This window comes from Lactuca sativa, chromosome 2, assembly GCF_002870075.4.
Source record: "Lactuca sativa cultivar Salinas chromosome 2, Lsat_Salinas_v11, whole genome shotgun sequence".
Taxonomy (NCBI): Eukaryota; Viridiplantae; Streptophyta; class Magnoliopsida; order Asterales; family Asteraceae; genus Lactuca; species Lactuca sativa.
This window is the reverse complement of record NC_056624.2, coordinates 218675784-218700809: the sequence shown is the minus strand read 5'-3', so window position 1 is coordinate 218700809 and position 25026 is coordinate 218675784. Positions and strand designations below refer to the sequence as shown.

The following is a 25026-nucleotide window of genomic DNA, read 5'->3' as shown; positions in this document are numbered from 1 at the left end:
TTTATTTTGTAATATATGTTGGAAAACTTTGATTAGGTGTATTTTTATTAATTAAATCAATTGTAGTATATGTTGGGTGCATTTAATATAATAAAGTACATTGAAAATTAATATATTTTTTTTCATATTATAAGAAAATTTAATAAGTTGATTATTAAAAGTTTTGATACCAAACAATAATTGGGCAATTCTTTATCTTTATGTGTATTTTTATTAAAACTAGATTATAACTCGCGTTAAACGCGGGAGAACGTATTAAAAAACATACAAACTTCTATAGATATTGCATAATAATGAATTTTTTATGGCTATTGGTATTATTGAAATGTATAGAAGATACACTGAAATCGAAAAATATCTATAATTGTTGAAGGACCTCCTTGTAGACAACATTTTTTGTTTTATTAGTTGAACGACCTTCCACGTCACATATGAGTACCTTCAAACCTTTTTTACTCGTGACACGGGTAACAGCTACATATAAGTGACTATGATTGAAAACGGGTCAACACAAGCATAATCCAACATTTGATAATTATTGTTCTTGACTTTTGTTAATGGTCATAGCGAAACAAACAGCTATGGGGAGCTACCTCCGCTGAAAACGGAATGAAATCTTTTTATCAGACGGGATTAACTTCATGTAAGGTATATAAGTAGTCTCATTGAAAAATCTGCCAGATATGATTTGGGCTTCAGTGACGTGTCTTCCAAGCCTTACGATGTGTAATATGGTACCATTGCATAATCCTTTGGTTTGGTCGATATTACGAAGTAACATGACCGGAACACTTTTTTTTATTATAACTTTATGGTTGGGAATTTTGAAAGTCTTAAAACCATTCAACACATTTAGAGAGTATACCGACTCCTCAACAGGATCTTATTCCTCAGTCTCACATAAAAAATCTGAACTCAAATATGTTTTCCCTTCATCTTTCATCAATTCTAACATGTAGTCATTGATAGCATTGACTTCTTCATTTGCAGGGACCAAAATAGCTTTATCTTGAAAATACAATGGATCATCAAGATGATTCTGAAATGATGAATAAATAGTGGATACAATTGAATGAATATGGTCACATGTAGAAGGAACAATAACATCTTCTGGAAATTCAATTTCAACTTCACCATCATTAGGGCCACCAATAGTACCTTCACTAATTTTAAGAATCCATTCAACAAATGATTTTGTCTCTTTGAAATTATTGTTTGGAAAGCCGACCAGAAGCCTCGTGTTTACATTCAAACATAAAATTGTACATTCACGCCATAATCTTGATGAATGCAATGATGCCTGGACAATATATGAATGATTTTCTCTTTGTATTACTGGAATAATCTGTCGAAAGTCACCTCCAAATACAATGGTCTTGCCTCCAAATGGTTTATTCTTGTCCGATGAAAGGATAACGTCTCTATGTGTCCTATCAACTGCTTTGAAACAATGATTGTGCATCATCGGGGCTTCATCCCATATGATAAGTCTAGCATTATTCAACAGTTCAACTACATCGTTACTTGACGTAATAGAACAAAACAAATCCTCATTCAAGTTCATTGGTATATGAAATCTTGAATGCACTGTCCTACCACCAGAGAGCAAGAGTGTTGCATTTCCGCTTGAAGCAACGTTGATAATAATTTCACCTTTAGATCTAATAGTAGCAGACAATGTCTTCCAAACAAATGTTTTCCCTGTTCCTCCATAACCATACAGGAAAAAGACACCACCTTTTTCGTTTTTAACAACATTGATAATTGTATCATAAACTTTTTTTTGCTCGTCATTTAATTTGGAATGCAGTTGTTGATGTTTGACTTCAAGACTGGACAGATCATAATTAAGCTCAGCTTGAATTAACATATTGCAAAAATCTTGAATATATTTGTGATCAGGTAATGGCATATTGAGTATTTGCTTCAGACTCAGTCCACAAATCAATAAAGATTTCTCAATGTATGACAACGTAAGGTGGACAATTGCTTCCGGTTTTAGCTTCAAGCCTGAAAAGACAAAAAATATGAAAATATTTATTTGTAATATCAATTAATTTTAGAACGTTTTTTTTTTGTGTAAATGGGTTAGATTATTTGAAATGTACATGTTACGTCGATTTCTTATTCACAAATTTGAATGACATCATCAGAAAGACAATTATAGGCCTCTTTATAAACATGATGAGGTCGGGATAGACTATCCGATGTAATCAACATAACAAATAGAGACCTGCAGAATGAAGCAGTGGCCCAATGGTGTGTTTTGTGTATAGAAGATATGTACTCTCTATCATTATCTAATAGACCAAGAGCGTAGCAAGCAGCTTTGTAGGCTTCATAAACAATCCCGTTAACTGTCCTGGTATCTTCATAGCATGTAGGGCCCTTTAATTTTTTGAGAAAAATGTGTAGGTAATAAACATCACCACACATGGGAGACACGTGATTAATTCTACCAAGTGACTTTTTCTTTGTTTTTCTTCTTGTCCATATTTTATCTGATTTATTCTAAACATATTGACTTAGGAATTCAACATATGATAACTTTTGTGCCTTTTCATCAAAACTGTTACATTCCATCCAAGCCAAACATTGAGAAGCAACAATAATGGGTTTACAAATAACATTAGTAACACGTTGGGATGGTTTAAACACAACAGGTTATTTGTCTTCAAAGTGAAACAACAACCTTTCAATAGGAGGTGTTCTATATGAATGTCATACCCAAAAAGTCTCCAGCATGCCTTATAAGCAGAAATATAACGACAATTGTAAAAGTAAACAATTTCATCACGGTCGTTATTTTCTTTAAGTTACTTTTTATTATTCTTGGTATCATAAAAAGAGGTTGTGATCTTGATCCTTTGTTAATATACTTAAACAGATATTTTATTGATCCAAGCTGATTACAAGATTCATATGCGCTTGTTATTGCTTCAAAAGTATCATATTATATGGAACAACATATCTGAAAAAGAAAAGTAACATGTCATAAATAACATTAAAATTATATTATTTTTAAAACAGAGGAAAAAAAATAAACATATATAGAATAATTATAATTTTATAGTATATAAAATATTTAAATGATATAATATAAATGTATATAAAAAATGACCTATGAATAGTTTATGTGACTTAAACTTGATTTATATAAACTTCAATCTTGCATTATATTTAATTTAATGTAACTTTTTTAGCGATATTATGTATTAAAACATATAACATAAATTTCATATAAAAGAATTTTTTTTATACATAATAAAATATGCATATGAATAAAAATTAAAATTTTATATCTGTAGTCCAAAGAGACATCGTTTTTCACGACATTATTTTCATTGTTGTATCTTCTGTAAACCGGATAACCATCGTCACCACTATATGTATGATCTTTATAGTCTTTTGACAATCCTTTAGACCATTTTCCTTTTATCATACATGGAATAAATGAAAATTCATCGCCGCATGGTCCATGTATCATGTTGTCACAAACAATTCGATACAATTATGGTTCAAACTCCTTGTCTAGCAATTCAACACATATAACATGATCTATGTCTTCGGGATTTGGAAGTTTTGATTGTTTTTTCTAAAAAGAGGCATATGTGACAATGTGGAAGACCCCTTTCTTGAAACTCGATGGTATATACAACTGTATGAGGCAATTAAGTTAGTTGGTTAACGCATAATATTATAAAATCATAAAAAAAGATAATGAATATTGACAATCCCACACCTAAACTGTTAGCTACAGTTGGACCGGTAGGCTATTGTACATGACGTCATCCACCCTCGGACGTTTCCACCGTTTTATCGGTTCGGGGGTGAGACAAACGAAAATCCAAGTTAAAGTGTTAAAAAATAACTTGTCAATTTTAAGAAATATGAACAATAAAATAAGTCACTTTGGTTTGGAAAAAGAGAATCTGGCTGCTATATCTTGCAAACTGACATTTACATTATATCATAACCTTTTAAATTTTTGAAATTTTGTTAGATACACAATTTTGAAAGTTCTTTGTTAGGTCTTTGTGATTTGAGGGATATAATGGTAAATTTATCAAACTGATCAAATTTAATGACTAAAAAGACATTTTTTGAAAAGATAACACAAAATTAACTTACTATTACGTTTCATTATACTTCATTTATACATTCAAAACACAGTTGCAGTGTAGAATGCATACATCCAAAAGTTTAATCTGGATTTTCTAATCATTTGGTGTTAGTTAGATTAACATTGGTCAAAACGTACATTGATATTGTTCAGAAGTTAAAATAAACCAAAAATCTTATTAGGGATATAATGGTAAAAATAACAACCTTATCAAATCAAATATCTAAAATGACAATAATTTAACAAAAAAAAACATATACTTAAATTAATATTACCATTCATTCAACTTCATTTCAACATCCAAAAGACAATTCTAGTGTTAGACTACATACATCCAAAAGATGGCCCATAACATGGACTTTAAAGCAAAAGAAGATTTACACACAAAAAAGAAGGAAAAGTAGATTGGCTAAGGGTGTTGATGAATAGGACTTATGGGTAGTCCTCAGGGAGGTTCTTCATCAGGTTCTATTTATTGGATTAGTGTCTAAGTCCATAATTATTTTGGTATGTACTTGACCCGATTATGAGCATGGTCCTTTTGGGTTGCCTTCACCATAACAATATGTAGGATGAAGTAAGGAGAGAAAGGTTTAATTATGATTTATTAATATATTATAAGAATAATATATTAAAGGATAAATCATATTGTTTAATTAATATTAGTCAAGAATTAATTGATAATTAATTTTATGGCTAAAAGAGATTAATTAAATATAGAGGACTAGATTGCAATTATTCGATAATTGAGTTATTGGGATAAGGAATGCTAAAGGAACAAGGGGTGAACGAAATTATGATGGGAGCCCATCATATTTTCGTCCATGGCCTTATCCAAAAGGTTCCATGGGCTACTTAGAGTTTAAGCTGTCCATTAGGGTTTTGACTGAAACCCTAGCAGCCCACACAAGTATATAACGGACCCCTTAGGCCCCAAAAACGTGGGTAACTGAATCCTTAGGGTTTCTAGACGGTTTTGGGTGCCTCCTCTCTTCTCCTTCTTCATCTAGTTGCTTAGTGGTGTTTGTGACTCCATTAGAGGTGCAACACTTGAGGCACTAAGCTTTTGAAGCCAATCCAAGAAAGGAATTGATTGTTATTGCAATATAACAATCAAAGGTAATTACTAAACCCTTATTTCAGTTCTTATATGATAGATCTAGGGTTTATAGCTTTGGATATTCAATTGCATGTTCATTAGACAAACTAGATCCAAAAGCTATTAGGGTTTGCATGTACACCATAGGATTCATGTTTTGCTCAAAACCCATCAGTGGTATCAGAGCCTAGGGTTGTTTGTTTGATGTATTTGATGCTTTGGTTGATTATTCATGCTTAAAATCGAAATATTTTGGTTCTGGAGGCTGGACTCGCCGAGTCCATGGCTGAACTTGCCGAGCATAGTGAACTCGACAAGTCCAAGCTTGACTCGACGAGTCAGAGTCGCAGATGGAGCAGATTTCGGGATTTTGACATGTTTTGGCTGTAGATAATTCCCTAAAACGTTTTATATTAATAAAATCTGATTTTTATCAATATTTGGAGTTTATCCTTGCCAAAATTGAAGATAATTGTCAAAGTTAGATAATCTTTTGTTTTATTAGATAAATATTGATTATTTGTAACTTAGATTTGAATTATCTAGTGAAAAAGTTTCAAATTGCACCCTTTAGGTTTTATAGTTTAAATTTGAACTTAAAAGTTTTGTTTTTGAAATTTAAATAAGTTAAACCCTAATGTTTTGAAAAGTTTCAAAACTTGCCCTCATGTTTTGGATTTTAAAATTAATTAAAAGTCTTAATTTGAAATTTTAAATTCTAAAACCCTAGTAATTTGAAAAGTTCAAATCACACCCTTATGGTTTTATTAATTAATTAAAGTGTATAATTAAAAGAGATTTAATAAACCCATAAAGTTTTGGTTTACATTTAATTAAATTAAAAGTATAATTTACTAAATTGAACCACCTAGTATTTTAAAAGTGTAAAATACACCCTATACTATATATAACATTAAAAGTCTAATATTATATATATATATATATATATATATATATATATATATATATATATATATATATATATATAAGTAAAAGTCAGTCTTACCGTTAGTAGGCCTCATTCACGAAACTGGTCTATAAGGGGTGTTTAAGGAAATTGCCTATAAAATGGCAATTGAATGGGTATCCACTCTTACCCACCGCACTCTTGACTAGTGGAGGGTCGTTAGCCGAACAGGTAGGATAGAACAGAAACCTTCCATTATAAGTATAATGAGTTACAAAGTAACTAAATGCTTTTACAAATTCCCAAATCATAGTTACTTTAGGCAAAATGTGAAATTGTATGCTAATCCATGGAATTACACTTCATACCCTTGTCAAATGTTAGTAAAGCGTGTGTGGTTAACCGACACACTAATTTGGGGATGACATTGGTGGCGAAGGGTGGCTTGATGCTTATCATAGATCAATGGAGCGTGTGTGGCTAACTGACACATTGATTAGGTGATAGTAGCGTTGAGTGCACCACGTGATTCGTATGGTTATTCACACCTTATTTGTGATCCTCGGCATCCCGGTCACAAATAGAAGGGCATAATCGAGATTAAACATGCCATTGAAAAGTTCAATGAATCTCAAAAGATTTAGGAGTTTCAATTCATTTAAAACTTAAACTTCCTTTTTGTTTTTCATGTTGGAAATTGGTAAATCGTCATTTACCTACCTTCAAATATTCTGCGACTAGATTACAGCATCCCTCTTCTAGGTTGTAGAGTATTGTGTTGGATCCTAGCCTCGATGTTTCATTTTGGTGTTACATCAACGATTCTAATCACCTTAACTTGAATTTTCTCCAGTTTTATAGATGTCTAGTTCTGACAATCACGGTCTTCCCAAGAAATCATGCTTCACTTCCTCCACCTCCTCCAATTGTTCTCCCTAACCCCCAAGTTCGAAGGCTTGAAAAGATCAAGATCAATCAAGAACTTTTGGCAAGTAAACACGAAGATGGGAAACCTGTGTGTGCACACATCTTAGAGATAAAGTCACACATTGATAGGTTAAGGATATTGGGTGTCGAGATTTCAAGTGAGTTGGCTGTTGACTGGGTTCTTCAGTCACTTCCTGAATCATATAGTGAGTTCGTTAGAGAGTACTATATGATGGACCATGACGTGACCCTCATTGATCTCACCTATTTGCTTATAGCTGCTGAATCAGCAATGATTTGGCGAGCTGGTCAAGCAAATTTGTCAGGTGAATCAAACTCCCAAACTTCAATGGACATTGAAAATGGTGACATTGGAGATCTAGAAAAGGTAAATTCTGATATAGTTCCTTGTGCCATTCCAAAGGAGTCCATTTGCTTTTATTTCCAAGAGAAGGGGCATTGGAGACGAAGTTGCCCTATTTACCTGAGAGATCTAAGAGATGAGAGAGTCAAGACGTATGGCTCTACTTCAGGTAAAATCCATTAACTAACTCTTTTAAGTTCCTATTCTAGATTCTTAATACATGATGTGATAAGATTACATTTTGATGTTTTGTAGGATCGAAGAAAAGAGAGGAAGCTTAAGGGAAGAAGTGAGTTGAATCTAATCATGAAGAAATGGATTTCGATCGCATTACTTGAAGATTGGATTCTTGAGCTACTACTTGGAGTTAGAATAGATTGCTAAGAAATATGTAATAACATAGTTTTTCAATTGAATTGAATTGTAAGGACAATTGTTTCCACAATAAAAATAAATTTTGATTTTATCTTATTTATTTATCCTTGCAATGGCATGTATGAAAAATTGATTTTTGAAGGTTTCTATTATTAGCAATAATGGATTTGATTCTTAATTATGTTATTTGTGGAGATGTCGAGAATTTGCCGAATAGGGAGAGTTTCTCATCGCCCAAGTTTCAATTGGACAGAAACTTGGAATCCTACAACTTGGTTGCGTGATGAATGAAAACTTTCATATTTGGAAATTAGACTAATTCTTTGACAAAGTGTCAAGAGAAGGACTAGGAGATCGAGTACACTAGGTTGTGCATTGATCAAGTCCACCACTAAGAGTGATAAAGATATTCGTCATGATTTACTAAAGTTTAGTAAATATGATTATACTTATAAGATTAAGTGTAATTCTGAGTTGGTTGAAAGAGTTTCAATGAATAACAGAAGGAATAAAGAAGAATCAAGTAGGCAGAAAGATAAAAGTTTCTCTATTCTAAGAAGAAGGGAGAGTACCTTTTATTGTGTTTTATGATAAGTCTTAATGATTAAGAACCATATCTCAATTGATACTCTAAGTGAGTATTAGTGCATGTGTATGTCTAAGAATAGGAATCGAGAATTGTGGAAATGGTAAATCAAGAATTCAATCATACTTCATTCCAATATCAAGTCTTAGAGTTATACTCCAAGATTGTGAATTGAGTGACACGTCTTTAGTAGGTTTATAACACTCAACAGATGTGGAATTTGGAAAAGTTTTCTTATTCTTGCACATTTGAAATTGGTAAGTTGTGCTATCTTGGATAAGACAAAGACCAACTAGGACCAATTATGTGAAGTGTTTTGTTTTGATAAGAACTACACTAACTCTTGAATATTTGTTTTGTCTAGAAAAGTTTTCTGACAAGAGAATCATATATGTCAAGAGGTCAATGGGAGTTTTAATGATCTTGGAAAAGTTTCAAGAACAAATCAAGAATAAACCTTATCGATCATCACTAGCACACGACTTGAGGTTTACAACCTATCGTGTTGACATTATTTTGTTTCTTTGCCATTCCAATTGAGTTAATTATGTATGTGAGTTCTATGAGTTCTCATTTGAATGCATAAAGAAAAAGCGCCTTGATCGATGGAAATTACATTGATATGTAAGGATAAGTTGCTAAACTACTTGAAAGACATGGTGGGCACTCGTGTTACCATAAGGCTAGAAATCAAGAAAGTTCAATCCATATGATTTTGGATTTGTCGCAAACTTTGGTTTTGGAAAATTCACATGGATAGGAACTTATACACCATAAAATCTAAGTGTCATAAGATTCCCTCCTTCATGAGAATGAGTGTGGGGAAATGCTTTCACTAAGAAGTATTTTAAGAAGATAGCAATTGTGAAAGTTGTATTCTCAAATTCGATTATGGTTACGACATCCCTTTCCATAGTTCGAATTGTGAGATTTGGCAATTAGTTTGAACATTTGGAACTTAGTAACATAAGTTCTGAATTGTTTAGACACACATATGAGTTATCTAAGGTAAAGGTGTATAAGTTTGAGAAGCTTAGATAAAGGATTATCGAAGCATCTGGTATTAGAAATATGAATTTTGTGGAATTCAATAGCATTGTTTTCTGGAAGTTCAGTTGTTTTCTGAATACATGTCAAAGCTAGTGGGAGCATAAGTGTTATGCTTATATGATAATAATCATCATGATAGTGGGAACATAAGTGTTATGCTTGTATGATTATTACGACAAGTATTGCAAGTTAGAAATATTAATTATAGAAAAACAAACATTCAATTCGCAAAGTTGCATGGTTTGAAAAGTTGTTTTACTATAATTAAGGGAGAGAATATTATACTTCGTTTCAAAATCTAAAGCTTAGATTGAGAAATTTTAATATTATTTAGTCAAAGGATACATAGTGTGTTCTTAAATTTCGATTATGATTATGAAATCCCTCTTCATACTTTGAATTGTGAGATCGTGACACATAAAATATTATGGCAGAAGATTGATAAAGTATCATATATGTATGTAAGACATTATGCATCGTGTCCCATACGCTTCGGGTATAGGATCGATTGCAAATGCTATAATATTTGACCATTCTAAAAATTTTCAAATGTCTAGCGCATTAAGAGGGAAAAATGACTAGAATCGGTTTTGACTAAAATAATTAAACAACTATCAAAGGACGATCCAAAGTTCACTGAGGATTGGTTGCTTGTGAGTAGTTGGAAGTATGGTATTGGATAGACCATATCGACATTATTATGAATAGATAAGATTCTATTAAGAATGAGTTGTCATATGGAAAATATGGAAATGTTTCCATATTGGGAGTTGGATATTAAGAGTCTATGTCTAGATTAGAAAATTTTATGCAAGAAGGATGTTCAAAGGAATGTACTTTGAATGTGAGACTTCACGTCTATGGAATTGTCTTGTAACAATTTCTGATAGAGTACTTTCATTGGCCAAGTCTTAGTGACTTTTGTGCTATGACTTTGCGAAAGGATTGTTGCATAAAATGTTAGAATTTAGCATATTCTAGTAGTGTCAAGAACCTTGTGTTCTAACACTAATGATAAGGATTGGGAATTGTGAAATGAGCATCATTGGAAAAGATTTTCAATTGATCTATTTCATAAAGAAAGGACCATAGGAAACATAGTGTGCATGCTTTGTGCATGGGACAACTATTGTTGTAATTTGAGTAATAAGTTGATTTTCTGAAACAGTAAACAATGAATAATGAGTAATCAATATGGTGTTTAAACAAAAGTGTTTTATTTACTCCCACAAGTTTGGGGCCATATAGGATTAAGCATTATTGTTGTGTTTCAGTTTGCATGTTTTGACTTCCAGAATAACTGGGTTATTCGAACCTCCACAGTCGGTCATACATTGGAAGTAAGTATGAAGGAATACTGTCATGAAAGGTCTGTAGATTGTCTGAAGAGTTTAGACATAGCACAAGTTTGCTGCAGAGTTCATGATTACTTTAATAAATTTAGGGTATTGGATGAAACCCACGCTCACTTGGATCACTTCATGGATTTATCACGAGTGATTAGTGAGATGATAATATTGTATATTCTTGAAACCGAGACGTGTGAGTTGCTACTTGCTGGTCGGTTGCGCGTTGATAATAAGTAAACGCACCAGTAACTTGGTGTTATAAAACTTATTGTTGTGTGTGATTTGATGAGTGAGTAAAAGCGAGCATTTGAGTCGAAATTTATCCATTCCTTTTATCCAAAGTGTGATAAAAGCGATATCTGTGGGCCCCTCGATGATTTAGTGATGGCATCTAAGTGCTTGGCCAAGCCGAGACTAAGTTGATGTGTTCAATTGTAGTCTGTTGTCTGTCGTCATAAATCGGAAGTCGGGAAATAGTATAGAGAGAATGATTAAAATTCATGTCTTATGTCTATATGATATCTTGAGAATGGAGGAATATATGATCCCTTATTTAAAGGACGTGCTATCTGATAAGATCAGAGTTGACAGCGGCTTTTGAAAGCTACGATTATTGATCAGGTTCTGAAGTCATACGTAAAATAGTTATTAGACTTATCCAAGTGGGAGACTGTTGGATTAGTGTCTAAGTCCATAACTATTTTGGTATGTACTTGACCAGATTATGAGCATGGTCCTTTTGGGTTGCCTTCACCATAGCAATATGTAGGATGAAGTAAGGAGAGAAAGGTTTAATTCTGATTTATTAATATATTATAAGAATAATATATTAAAGGAGAAATCATATTGTTTAATTAATATTAGTTAAGAATTAATTGATAATTAATTTTATGGCTAAAAGAGATTAATTAAATATAGGGGACTAGATTTCAATTATTGGATAATTGAGTTATTGGGCTAAGGAATGCTAAAGGAACAAGGGGTGAACGAAATTATGATGGGAGCCCATCATATTTTCGTCCATGGCCTTATCCAGAAGGTTCCATGGGCTGCTTAGAGTTTAAGTTGTCCATTAGGGTTTTGACTGAAACCCTAGCAGCCCACACAGGTATATAAAGGACCCCTTAGGCCCCAAAAACGTGGGTAACTGAATCCTTAGGGTTTCTAGACGGTTTTGGGTGCCTCCTCTCTTCTCCTTCTTCATCTAGTTGCTTAGTGGTGTTTGTGACTCCATTAGAGGTGCGACACTTGAGGCACTAAGCTTTTGAAGCCAATCCAAGCAAGGAATTGATTGTTATTGCAATATAACAATCAAAGGTAATTACTAAACCCTTATTTCAGTTCTTATATGATAGATCTAGGGTTTATAGCTTTGGATATTCAATTGCATGTTCATTAGACAAACTAGATCCAAAAGCTATTAGGGTTTGCATGTATACCATAGGATTCATGTTTTGCTCAAAACCCATCACTATTAGTGCTTGATCCTTTTTTGGTAGCCCTCTAGAATGGAAGATAGGTTTTTCCTGACAGAGAGGTCTTGATAAATCCCCTCCACGAGGGTATTCTTTGCAATGAGGAAGTTGTGGTAGTGTGGACGACGTTCCAGGCCAGAGTCAAGGTCGAACATCATTCTTGTGCCCTCGTCAATTTTTCTTTGCAGTGCTTGAATGAGTTCAATGAATTTGCGGAAGCGGATGATTAGTTTGTAGAACATGGATTCAAATTATTGACTTTTTATGGTGGGAGTGTTTCAGGAGTAGATGGTTGTGTGTGTGTGTTTATCGAATAAGTGGAAATATGTTTTATAGGGTGACGACATGGATTGGTAGTCGTGGCAATTTATTAATGCATTTAAGCCATTAACCTCTGAATTTAGATTGCAGGCGGCGATTGATATTGGTTTAAATGTTAGAGAATGATTGCTTTCATTAATCCTTTCAATATCCATTTAGACGTTTTCATTATTATTATTATTTTTTTGTCAAAAATGAATATTCAATAAGTTGGAAACAGGATCATGGACGATCTTTTAAAGTTCCCAAACTGCTCATTATATTCTTAATTTATAGAAAGTAAATAGTGAAAATATATATTAATTGATGAGTTTTCTAGGTTATAAACAAAAATTACATGTGGCGGAAAAACACTTAAACCCTTAAGTTCACATGCAACCTAGAAAGGATGTATGTTTTCTCTATTGATAGCAACTAACTATGAATATCAAGAAAACCCTAAGAGAGAGGCTATGAAATCTAAATTCACACATAAAATTTGGGTTACATACCTTTTGATTCTTATTGTAAATAATCAAAGTGAAATCCTTCTTCTAGATCTTGGAAAGCTAGCACCAAAGAAATGGATGCCTTTAATGGCTTGTACCCAAAATTCTAGTAGCAAGAAGACTTGAGGAGAGAGGAGACTAGAGCATGAATTCAAATCTAGGAAAGCAAGTAAAGGTGTGTGGAAAATATGGCATCCATGGTGTCCTATTTATACTTGCTCAACGAAACTCCCATGGAAACCAAAGAGTCCTTTGAATGATTAATGCTAATTAATCTTAGAATTAAATCCAAATCATTTCTAATTAATCAATTAATCATAACTATTTCCAATTAACATTTTAATCATATAATATATGTTAATAAATCATATATTTTAATTTCCAATTAGTTTATTATTCATACAATAAACTAACAAATTATCCCTAATCTCCAACTATCATTCTAATTAGTTACTAGTTTTGAGGGCAACCCAAAAATGACTTTGTTTCTAATTCAAGAATATACCAATTTAGTTATTGCCTTAGAAACCTTAATCTAATAGTCTCCCACTTGGATAAGTCTATAACTACAATTGCAAGTATAGACCTTGAATTAAACAGCAAAGAGTGCTTTCCAAAACCACTGTCGAACTCTGATTCAAATCAGCTTTTTGCCCTAAGATAAGTGATCAACTATTCCTTCATTCTTCAAGATATCGTATATACACAAGACATGGATCAAAATTAATCTCATTGTCCAAAATTATGTTTCCCGATTTCCCTATTTGTAAAGACTTGATTGGACTTCAAATTGAACACATCAATTAGTCCTGGTTGGGCCCAACACTATATAGTCAACATCAAATCATCAAGGGGCCTAATGATATCGCTTTTCCTGTTAGGGAAAAAGGAACGAATTACTTTGACTACATAGTCATACAATTCACACATGGAATTACCCTTTATAACATCCAGTTACGAGATGCATTTGATTAAGCCAATGCATAACTAATCTATAAACAATGAACTATATATCTCTACTTTAAGAATAGAAAATATTATCGTCTTAGAATTACTCATGACAAGATCCATGAAGTAATCTCTAAGCGTGGGTTTATCCAATACTTAAAATCCCTATTTTCAAAGTACTCATGAATATTGTAGCAATTCAAAATACTATGTCTTAACCCCAATCGACAATCTACAACCAATTCATGACAGTCTTAATTCACTACTTACTTCCAAAAGTATGAACGACTGTGGAATTTTGAATAATATTTAAATTATACAGGGAAGTAAAACATGCAAAGTGAAACACAATAATAAATTAATTAACTATGACATTATACCCATTGATTAAAAATAAACATTTGTTATTTAATCATCATAGCAATTATGAATTTATTCATTGTATAATGTTTCAAGTAATCAACTAACCACTTGAATTAGATAACATCAGTCATGCCATGTCCTGAACATGCATACAATGCCTCTCGATGGTCCTTCATTTATGAATAGATCGATTAGACATTATTCCAATGATGCTCAATTCACGATTCTAAATTCTTATCACTATCCAAGATGTGGTGGAATTCCAACTTTACATGCACTAATGTATTGTGATATCGAGATTCTAAAGTCTCAAAGACAGAGTCTCCGATATTACAAAATATTCCACTAGAACTTTGTTACAAGAAACAATTCCATGGTAATGAGGTCACAAATTCAAGGTACATTCGTTGAACACCTTTCTTACATTTAAGTTTCAAACTCACTTGTACACTTTATAGCCAACTCTTATTATAGATACATTTCCATATACAAATCTCCCATTATGGAATCATTTACGTATTCCCATATGACCATAAATTATGACCAAGAATCATCTCGATCCAAAACATGCCACTATGGTTTTTCCAAAACAATACCATGCTTCCAACTGTATACATGCAACCAATCTTCAGTAAACCTCATAATGTTCTTGAAAGTTTTTTTAATAAGTCTAGTCACTTAAAATTTTAGTCTTTTTTCTCAAAATGCTCATAACATTTGAAAAATTAGAATAAACACATATTATAGCACATGTAATCGATCCTATATCCAAAGCATATAGGACTCGATTCAATATTACAAGGGTCCAATATTTGTTCACTCTCTTGTTATAACTTTTCCATATATAGAATATCCGACGTTGAAGCATTTCAACATGCTATTCATATGTGCCTTTGACTAAGTTCTATTAAACTATACAATCTAAACCTTTAGATACGTAATGAAGTATGAGTTCCATCTCTCTTATGTCCACTATAGCGTAACAGTTCCCAAAATTTTCAACTTGCAAATTAGAGACATTGTTCCCTATTGATAGTATTGTCAACATGTAATACCAGGCACAAAAATTATGCTCCAACTAGCTTTGAAAGGTACTTAGAAATCAACTGGACTTCTAGAAATCATGACCTTTTGACTTTCTCATGGAAGTACAAATTCCTATTTCACGATGCTTCGTCAAGCCTCTAATTAGGCTTTTTAATCTTATGCATTTTATCTAGATACTGTGTGTGTTCAACCTCTTTCAAGACGTGATAAACATATCTCCTGAAAGTTTAAAAAATTCCTTGTCATTCCTCATAGTTCGAAAAATGAAGAGGGATGATGTAATCATATTGTGAATTTGAGAATGCAATTAACACAGCCAATATCCAAGTTGATCTTTATTAAATCCTTAAAATCTATCAAGAAAAGTGTTTCCTCATAATCATTTTCATGAACTAGGGTGAAACCTTTTGTCACCTAGATTCGAAGGCGCATATGTTCCCATCCATGTAGAACTTTATTTTTCAACCTACAGTCATAAGACAAGGTTTATGACAAACCAAAATCACATTTAGTTCTCCTTCATGGACTGAACTTTACTTAATCAAAATTTATTGCCTTATGGCAGCTCAAAATCCCACCAGTGCTTCCATGTTGTTAGCAACTTACCCATATTGATCAATGTACTTTCACTGACCAACGTGCTTAGCCTTTTGCAGTTAAATGAAAAACATATAACTCATAGGGGTTTCCAACTCAACTGGAAGTGCATAGAAATTAGAATAAAACACAACATTCTATCAACCTTAGGTCGTGTGCTAGTGATAACTAAAAGGATCATTGTCGGTTGACTCTTGAAACTCTCAATATCAATAATAATCCCACTGACTTCTTGACATATGAGTTTTTTTTTCTCTCAAGAAACATTCCTTGACGATCTAAAACAAATATTCAAAAGTTTTTGCGGATTTCCGACATGAAAACACTTTATAGAATAGGTATCAGTTTATCTTTTGTTTCTCGATCAACGAAAACATCACAACTCCAATTCCAAATGTGCTAGAGTAAGAAAAAATTACTACTCCACATTTTACGAGGTATTGTTATCCTTCTTAGTTTTTTGGAATGAGTTTCAAGCTATGATTCATTGTTACTAGAACATGGCTCTAAAACTTTGATTGGGAACAAAGTATTACTGATTTTATGATCGAACCATTTGTAACAATGTTCGATTCCTATTCTTAGTTACACAATTTCACTAAGATGTTCTTGGAGGATTTATTTTGATACAATTCCACAATTACTAAGACGATCATAAAATATGATACTAAAGCATTCTCCTTTCTTTTCAGTTTGGAGAATCTTTTATCTTTCTGCCTGACAGATTCTTCTATATGTTCAACTACTCTTTGAACTTTTCAAAAGTATTAGAATTCTGTTTATTCTTATAAGCAAAACCATATTTATTGAAACGTCAGTAAATCATGACAAATAGAGTTATCATCCCTCTTGGTGGATCTGAAGAGTGCATATCAACATGTATTACATCCGTTAGTCCTTCACTTTCCTCACATAAACATGTGAACAATGATTTGAGTCATAATTTTCCATTGAACAAGAATCTCATATACAATACAATTCGAATTGTACGATTTGAATTATCAGTCTAGTTTCTGATAAGATTTCCTTTCACTTGGTTAATTATGATATTAACACAAGAGATATCATAAGAATCAAATCCACAATTAATATTGCTATTATTAGAAACATAACCAACACTTTCATCAATGCCATTGCATGGAAATAAGATAAGGCAATTATGTAAACAAAAACTTCATTTTATTGATAAAAAGAAAATTGGAACTTGTCCTTATAATGCATAAAATGAAAAATGTATTTCTAGACATTTCTAAAGAGTAATAGCAATCTATTAAATTATCCTAACTCGCTAGCAGTAGATCCAAATTCTGACCATCGAACCATCTGACCAAAGTCCATGTCCCATGATTAGATTTAGCTCACTTCACTTAAGCTTCCTTCTTCCTTTTAGATCCTTCAATACCATCAAAATGTGATCATCACATTATGTATTAAGAGTCTAAGAATAGGAACTTATAAAACAATGGAGTTAGATAATGGATGTACCAGAAGTAGAGTCATACGAATTGACTTTACCATCTCTGAGATCATTCAGGTACTTTTGGCAGCTTCGCAACCAGTGTTCCTTCAATTGGCAGTAGACACAAATGGAATCTTTAGGTGTAACACATGGAACGATCCCAGAACAAGCCTTTCACTTAACCATACGTTCAAACAGTTTGACCTTAGACGACCCCATTCCATTGGGAAGAGAAATCTTTTATGGATCACCAATGTCAGCATTGCTAATATCCATGGAAGCCTTGGAATCAGAACCTATAAGCATCTATGCTTCAGATGTGTTCTTAAGCTTTTCTATCCAATAGTTTGCTCCCTTGGAAATACGACACTCATCCTATCCAATTTGTTAATGTACGACTTCATTTTTAGAATGTGCGCACACATATAATTTCCATATTCATGTTTACATGCCAAAAGGGTTGAGTTGTTTCATATCTTTTAACTCGTGAAGTTGGAAGAGTCAAAGGAGGAGGAGGAGGTGGAAGAGTTGAAGAGAGACGATGTCTAGTTCCACAATTTCCTAAGGAAGCGAATACATTTTCACATTGGCTTAAAGGTGGAAGATCATCTCCAGAAGATTGAGGAAAACCATTTCCATAAGAACGAAGAAGACCATTATTATCTTGATTTGACATCTAATATTGAGTGAAGAGAGAATTCAAGTTAGTTGATTTTAATCCTTAATTATTAATCCATAATTAAAGTTAAGGCTAAGATCCATATTTTTGATTCGACCTTTGAAGAGGGATGTTGTAATTAAATTCAAATGTATTTTAGGTAGGTAGAGTCATCTCACCAATTTCAATCACTTGAAATTCCTAGATCTTTTGAGATTCATTGAATCTTATCAATAGCATGTTTAATCTCGATTATGCTCTTACCAATTGTGACTAGGATGCCGAGGATCACAATAAAGATGTGAATAACCATGCAAACCCACTCAAACACCATCAATCGATTTATGATCTCGCATTAATGTGGCGGTTAACCACACACACTCCATCAACAATCATAAACATGAGTTGTTTCACTATTTCACATTTATAGTCCCAAATTAGCGTGTTGGTTAACCACACACGTTCCACTAACGACTCATAAGGAAACAATGTGCGTTTTCATGGAATAGCATACAATTTCATATTTTTCCTAAAAGTAACTAGAGTGAGATTTATATAAGGTTTAGTTACTTTATATTATCACACTTTTAAGAGGTTATGTACTATCAAATTCGTTCGGCTAACGACCATCCACTATACAAAGGAGCGTTGGGTTATAATACACACTCATTCAACGATCATTTTATAGGCCGCTTCCTTAACACCCCCCCCCCCTTAGTATATGACTTTGTGAATGAGGTGTACTAGCGATTTGAATGACTTATCTTATACATATAATATATTAAACTTTTAATCATATATATCGTATAAGGTGTATTTTAAAAGTTTTTAAAATACGAGGGCTTAAAATTAATTTGTTCGAATTAAACAATTAATAATAATTAATTTTAACCTAAATGATTATTTAATCTTTTATCTTAGTTAAAAAAATAATATTATATATATATATATATATATATATATATATATATATATATATATATATATATATATATATATATATATATATATATAGGGAAATGATCAAATTAGAACACCTAAAAGGTTGAGAACGCGAGAACAAGTATATTCATTCGTGATTCCATGTATTCATTTGTGGATAAATGATAATTTTTACGCACAAACAACATGAATATGTTTTTTCTCTTCAATTGAAATTAAATATGTAAAAATTTATCATTTCTCCACAAATGAATACATGGAATCGCTAATGAATATACTTTGTTCTCACATTCTCAACTTTTTTAGTGTTTTCATTTGATCCTACTCATATATATATATATATATATATATATATATATATATATATATATATATATATATATATATATATATATATATATATATAATCTAAAGGAGCTGAGGAACGGTTTTTTAGGCTTTTTGTTTTTGCCACAAATGTTTTCTGAATTTGACACTTTTCGTCCATAAAGTCAAAACTTTTACATTTTTGCGTTTTGATTAAGTTTTTGTGTCTTTAGGTTTTTGCCACAAATCATCAGTGACTTTGACACTTTGAGTCCTTGCAGTCAAAAGTTTTACATTTTGGTGTTTTTGCCACAAATCTGTAATGAATTTGACAATTTTCGTCCTTGTAGTAAAAAAATTTACATTTTGAAATAAAAACACAAAAAACCTCATTTAGAATTTTGCCACCATATTTTCCCAAGTTTGACAACTTTAACATTATTGCCACAAAATTTTTGGCTTTTTTCCACCAGTGACCCTTCTTTTGGTTGTACACTTTTGACATCTAATTTTAGAGCTGTCGAATTTCTTCCCTATTTGTGGTGATTTACAATTTCAGCACATATCTTTTAATGTTTGCTGATTTTTCCCATATTACTCCAAAAGCGGCGTAGCCTCGTGTTCTTTGCTAGTTAAATAAATTTAAATCATAATATTTCTCAATTAAATAATTTAATTTCATGGATTAAATAATTATTTACCAATTAAACAATTAATTTAAATAATTCAAATGTAATCCTAATCCCTTATACTTCTTTTGATCAATTCATTTTAGTGTACAATCAAATAGAAAACTTATGGCTCTGATACCACTGATGAGTTTTCTAGGTTATAAACAAAAATTACATGTGGCGAAAAAACACTTAAACCCTTAAGTTCACATGCAACCTAGAAAGGATGCATGTTTTGTCTATTGATAGCAACTAACTTTGAATATCAAGAAAAACCTAGGAGAGAGGCTATGAAATTTAAATTCATATATAAAAAAATATTAACAAAAAATAGTAACATGAACCATTTCTATCATTTATAGCAACATACTTTAAAAGTATGTTGTTATTTTTGCTCATTTATGTTATCAACATGTGTACTACATAGATTTTAACCTATAAACGAGTCTTAAGATTATATTATGTTCTATACGACATATTTATATTTAATTTCCTAACATACATAATGTATATCAAATTTTAAACTAAAAGTATATATTAATTTTAAATAATCAGTATAATAGTCTAAACAAAACTTATACCTTATTAATTTTAATGAGTGCATCTGTAATATTGAGGTTTGTCACTTTGTCTAATGTGATATGATAATAAATCAAAAGTAAGCAAATGTCCATTTGACTAACATATGGAAATAACAGTTTTGCCAACACCTCTAGTAAATAGAGTTGTTGAAGTAACTATAACAGTCTTCATGCAAGGGATGACAAAAATATAAAACATTAAACTATTATTTATTGATAGAAGACATACGTTTTTTTGATATCTAAAATCTAAGACAAATCATCATTGATATGCAATATCGACCCAACCAAATAGTTGTCGAATTGAGGTTGGTCTGGAAATAAAAATTAAAATAATAAATTAAAGTATTAGTTTGTTTTAGTTTAGTAAAATTCTTACCTGTTGGTCCACTAAAATCATGTCCAAGTTGCTCACCATGTTTGGGTTGATTTTCTAAGGCCCCGTTTGATAGTTGCTGACTGAGAAAGGGCTGACTAGGAAATGTCTGTCTGGGTAAGAAATCCTGACAGAGTAAGAAATGTTGTTGTTTGATACTTTGATTATACATCTGACTGAATGTGCTGAGTGATGAAAAATGACTATTTTACCCTTCTGTTATATATAGTGACAGATTAAGTTGTTGAATAATTATAAAAACATACATATTGTCATACAAAATGTGAATTACACACAAATAAAAAATGTCATACAAAATGTAAATTAAACATAAATCATTTAATATCCAAATAAAAATATAATAAAATTTAAAATAACATAATAATTTAACGTAAAGTAGGTGAAAGTAGTTGATTTGCAATCTGATCACGCAAAACACACATATATTCAACGGCTTCTGGACCCCATTCTATGCCTTTTATGTTTTCTCTATCAATTCCCCCACCTTGGACGTCAGGAGTGACCATAGTGTCCTCCTCAAAATTTCTAAACAAGTCATCTTCTATATTGTATTTCCTTATAAAATTATAGATCGCGACACAAGCAATGACAATGTCTCTTTGCACTGTAAAAGGATAAGGAACCATTTGTTTTAAGATTGGGAATCTCGCCTTCAAAACACCATAAGCATGCTCAATAACATTTCTAAGTTTTGCATGAGCATAGTTGAACCTTTCTTCTCTAGTTAAAGGTCTGCCTCTTCTAAAATCGGCTAACCAATACCTAATATTGCGGTATGGAGCCATAAACCCACGTGTGTTTATATATGCGGCATCACAAAGGTAATACTTATCTGCAAATGAACGTGACACATATTATATAAAGAGATAGATAATAAAAGTTATATAAATATTACAAACCTGGTGGAGGAAATGGAAATCTAGAAGTCGAATTGAATGCAATTTCTTTCAAAACTCTTGAATCATGTGTTATACCCTCCCATCCAACCCAAACAAAGGTGAATATCATATCAAAATCGCAAATTCCTATAACATTTTGAAAACATTCTCCTTTTCCTCGTCCCCTATAACGAGTTTGTTGATCAACGGGTACAACCGCATGTACAAGAGTTCCATCTAATGCACCTATTGCTCCGGAAAAAATATTTTTTAACCGTCTATGTCGTTCCGAGTTATGTCTTGTTGGATTAGGAGTTGTTGGTACTATAATTTCTTTTGCAAAACACATCATTTCAGTTAGGACCTCATGAAAACATTGATGAATTGTTTGCGTGAAGTGATGAAATCTTCCCTTAACCGCGCGAAAACGTTCATTATGTCCTATAACATGTAAGAATATAGCCATCTTCTCTTCAATGCTTATTGTCCTACTAGCTTGCAACCAATTTTTTTGGGTAAAATGGTTGCATAATAAAGAAAATGCCTCTTGTGTAAGACACATCATATCGTAACATTGTGTAGGGTCTCTGTACATCAAATCTTGCGTATACACATACTCGCTTGAATCGTTATCTCTAATTCTATGAATTCTGATTAGTCTGCGTCGGTTTGACCTCAACCAATAAAACACAAGTAAAAGAAAAGCTACAACTTAACCATAAGAAACCATACTTGACCTGTTACAAACAATTAGGTAACATGTTAAAGTAAAAAAAAATCATGCACCAAAAGTCATATTTAATATCCAATAACATCCAAAAGTCATAAAACAAAAAACTAGTAAATAACAAAAGTCATATTCAATATCCAATAACAACCAAAAGTCATGCAAATAACATCATCCAAAGTAACATCCAAAAAAGTATCAAACATAGGATCCAAAAGTCATGCAACAAAAAACTAATAACCAAACTTTTCTACCCGCACCCATCAAAGGTAACCATACTTCCTACCCGCACCCATCACCCACGACTCACAACTAGTATGTGAAATTCATAACCAAACTTTTCTAACATCAGCACTTTCACCAAATAGCAAAAGAGCGGTCTTGTGTCTTTCATCTTCTTCTCCCCATTCCATTTTGTTTAATTTCTCCATACACGCATCAACATCCTTATCCATTTCACTTTTTTCAATTCTTTCATTTTTTCCACTAACGACCTTGCAACCTTGAGAATCTCCTCTTCAACTTCTAATGCCCTTGCATCTCTCTTTTTTCCACCAACTCTTTTGTTTCCACCAACTTTCGTATTTTTTGAACGCCCCGAAGATTCTTCACTTGCACCTACGTGTTGTGTTGAGGTTTCCATTGGAACATCATCATCAAAATCATGGGCACTAAACTCTTCTACAGGACGAGGGAGTGTAGAAGATGTCCCCCAACTTTGAAAGTCAGTTGAGGTCGACCCTTCAAATAGTTGGGTGCAAAGATCAGGAAACAGCAGGGGTTTAGTTTTCAATGACAACATAACTTGTTCAATTGTTTACAATTTTTATAAATATTAGTATTTTTTATAAAAAAAATTATAATAGTATTTGTTATAAAAATATTACCTTTCCCTCTTCCTTTAATTGTTCATCTGTCAGATTAAATTTATTTTTTATAGGTTCATATATATTGTCGGTTTTGTTTTTTAGTTTCACCCAAGCAACATACTTTGATTTGTAGTAGTCAAAGTGGTTTCTCATTTGCTTCTGATCAACCTCTTTACAGTGTTCGTTCATAAATTTTACGCGTACTAGCTTCCATGAACTAGCCTTAAGCCCAGAACCCTCACGACCATTAGTGGTTAGTTCATGGATACATGCATCAAGAAAAGTTTTGTCCTCACTTTCGTTCCAAACCAACGTCCTAAAATATTAGTATTTAAAGTAATTTATCATAAGTTTTATTAAGATCAAGAAAATCTTAACATTAAAAAAAATTCCAACTTTCATAGCTTATAAACAAAAAAATCACAACATTACCAACATAGCTTGAACACAAAAAAAGATTTCAAATTTTGTTCCAAACCAATATTGTCATCATACCTTTCATATTCCATATCTTATAAACAAAAAAAATCTGATTTTTGATTTTATAGCTTATACACAACCAAGTTTTAGATTTCATAAATTTGAGCAAATAATGATTCTAATTTCATAACATTTAAACAAATAGTTTCAGATTTCATAACATTACATAACATTACAACAACATGTGAAAGAGTCAATGTTTGACCTTTTAGAATCAAATGAATTGCTTTTGAAGTCAAAGTTGAGGGAAATTTGTCATTATAACATTAAACCATTGTAAAAGACATGTAGAACTAAAATTATTTAGGGATTGTAAAACAATTGTTTGGGATGAATTTTGATTCTAAAATTAACTAGTTAGAACTTTGACAATTTATTGAAGAGTTTAATGTTAAACAAACACAAAGAACAAATAAATTAATGTTGAACAACAATCACAACCTTCCAGCGTATTCTATTCAGCAAAGAAGCAACATTCTCCTTTTAAAGATTGATTGTTTCAACATAATAAGGTAAAAACATCCAGACATTAAACACATTTAACACAACAAACACAAAAATCTTCTAAAAACACCATGTGGATAATCCCTTCAATCACATTCTACGCATACCAACAAGAATAATCACATTCTACGCATATCACACGAAAAAAACCGAGAATCGAACCTGTTTTGATGTGTTTCTCGTCAGAGCTGGAACGGAGGGAAGTCTTTTGGCCGATAGTCGGACTGGAAGGGACGACGATGATCTCCTGAGTTGTGCGATGGCGGCCAATTTGTGCGATGGCAGCCAATTTCTTTGTTGTCTCACTGTTAGGTCATGATGGTAATAAAGAAACAAGAGGGAAGGGAGGTAATTTTTTTGAGTCAGCAGCGCCTCAAGATCTGACCGAGAATCATTTGAGCCAGTTGTTTCTGAATGAGAAAACTACCTTATCAAACACATATTGTCTAACCGAGTCAACCCAAATCGTTGACTCGGTCCCGGTCAGACATAAACAAACGGGCCCTAAGTCTGCTTCCAAAGCATGACTACCTGA

The 25026-nt window shown here is 32.3% G+C and overlaps 2 protein-coding genes across 2 annotated transcripts; both read right to left on the bottom strand.

Moving 5' to 3' along the window:
• Nucleotides 1-883: 883 nt before the first annotated feature.
• LOC111901356 (uncharacterized) lies at nucleotides 884-18154 on the bottom strand. Its single transcript, XM_023897214.1, has 3 exons — nucleotides 17927-18154; nucleotides 2310-2388; nucleotides 884-2010 (listed from the first exon to the last, which is right to left on the bottom strand). The coding sequence occupies exons 1-3, from the start codon at nucleotides 18152-18154 to the stop codon at nucleotides 884-886; spliced, it is 1434 nt and encodes a 477-aa protein (XP_023752982.1).
• A 3244-nt stretch (nucleotides 18155-21398) lies between these two features.
• Nucleotides 21399-22377, bottom strand: LOC128132475 (uncharacterized). Its single transcript, XM_052769069.1, has 2 exons — nucleotides 21933-22377; nucleotides 21399-21865 (listed from the first exon to the last, which is right to left on the bottom strand). The coding sequence occupies exons 1-2, from the start codon at nucleotides 22375-22377 to the stop codon at nucleotides 21399-21401; spliced, it is 912 nt and encodes a 303-aa protein (XP_052625029.1).
• Nucleotides 22378-25026: the final 2649 nt, after the last annotated feature.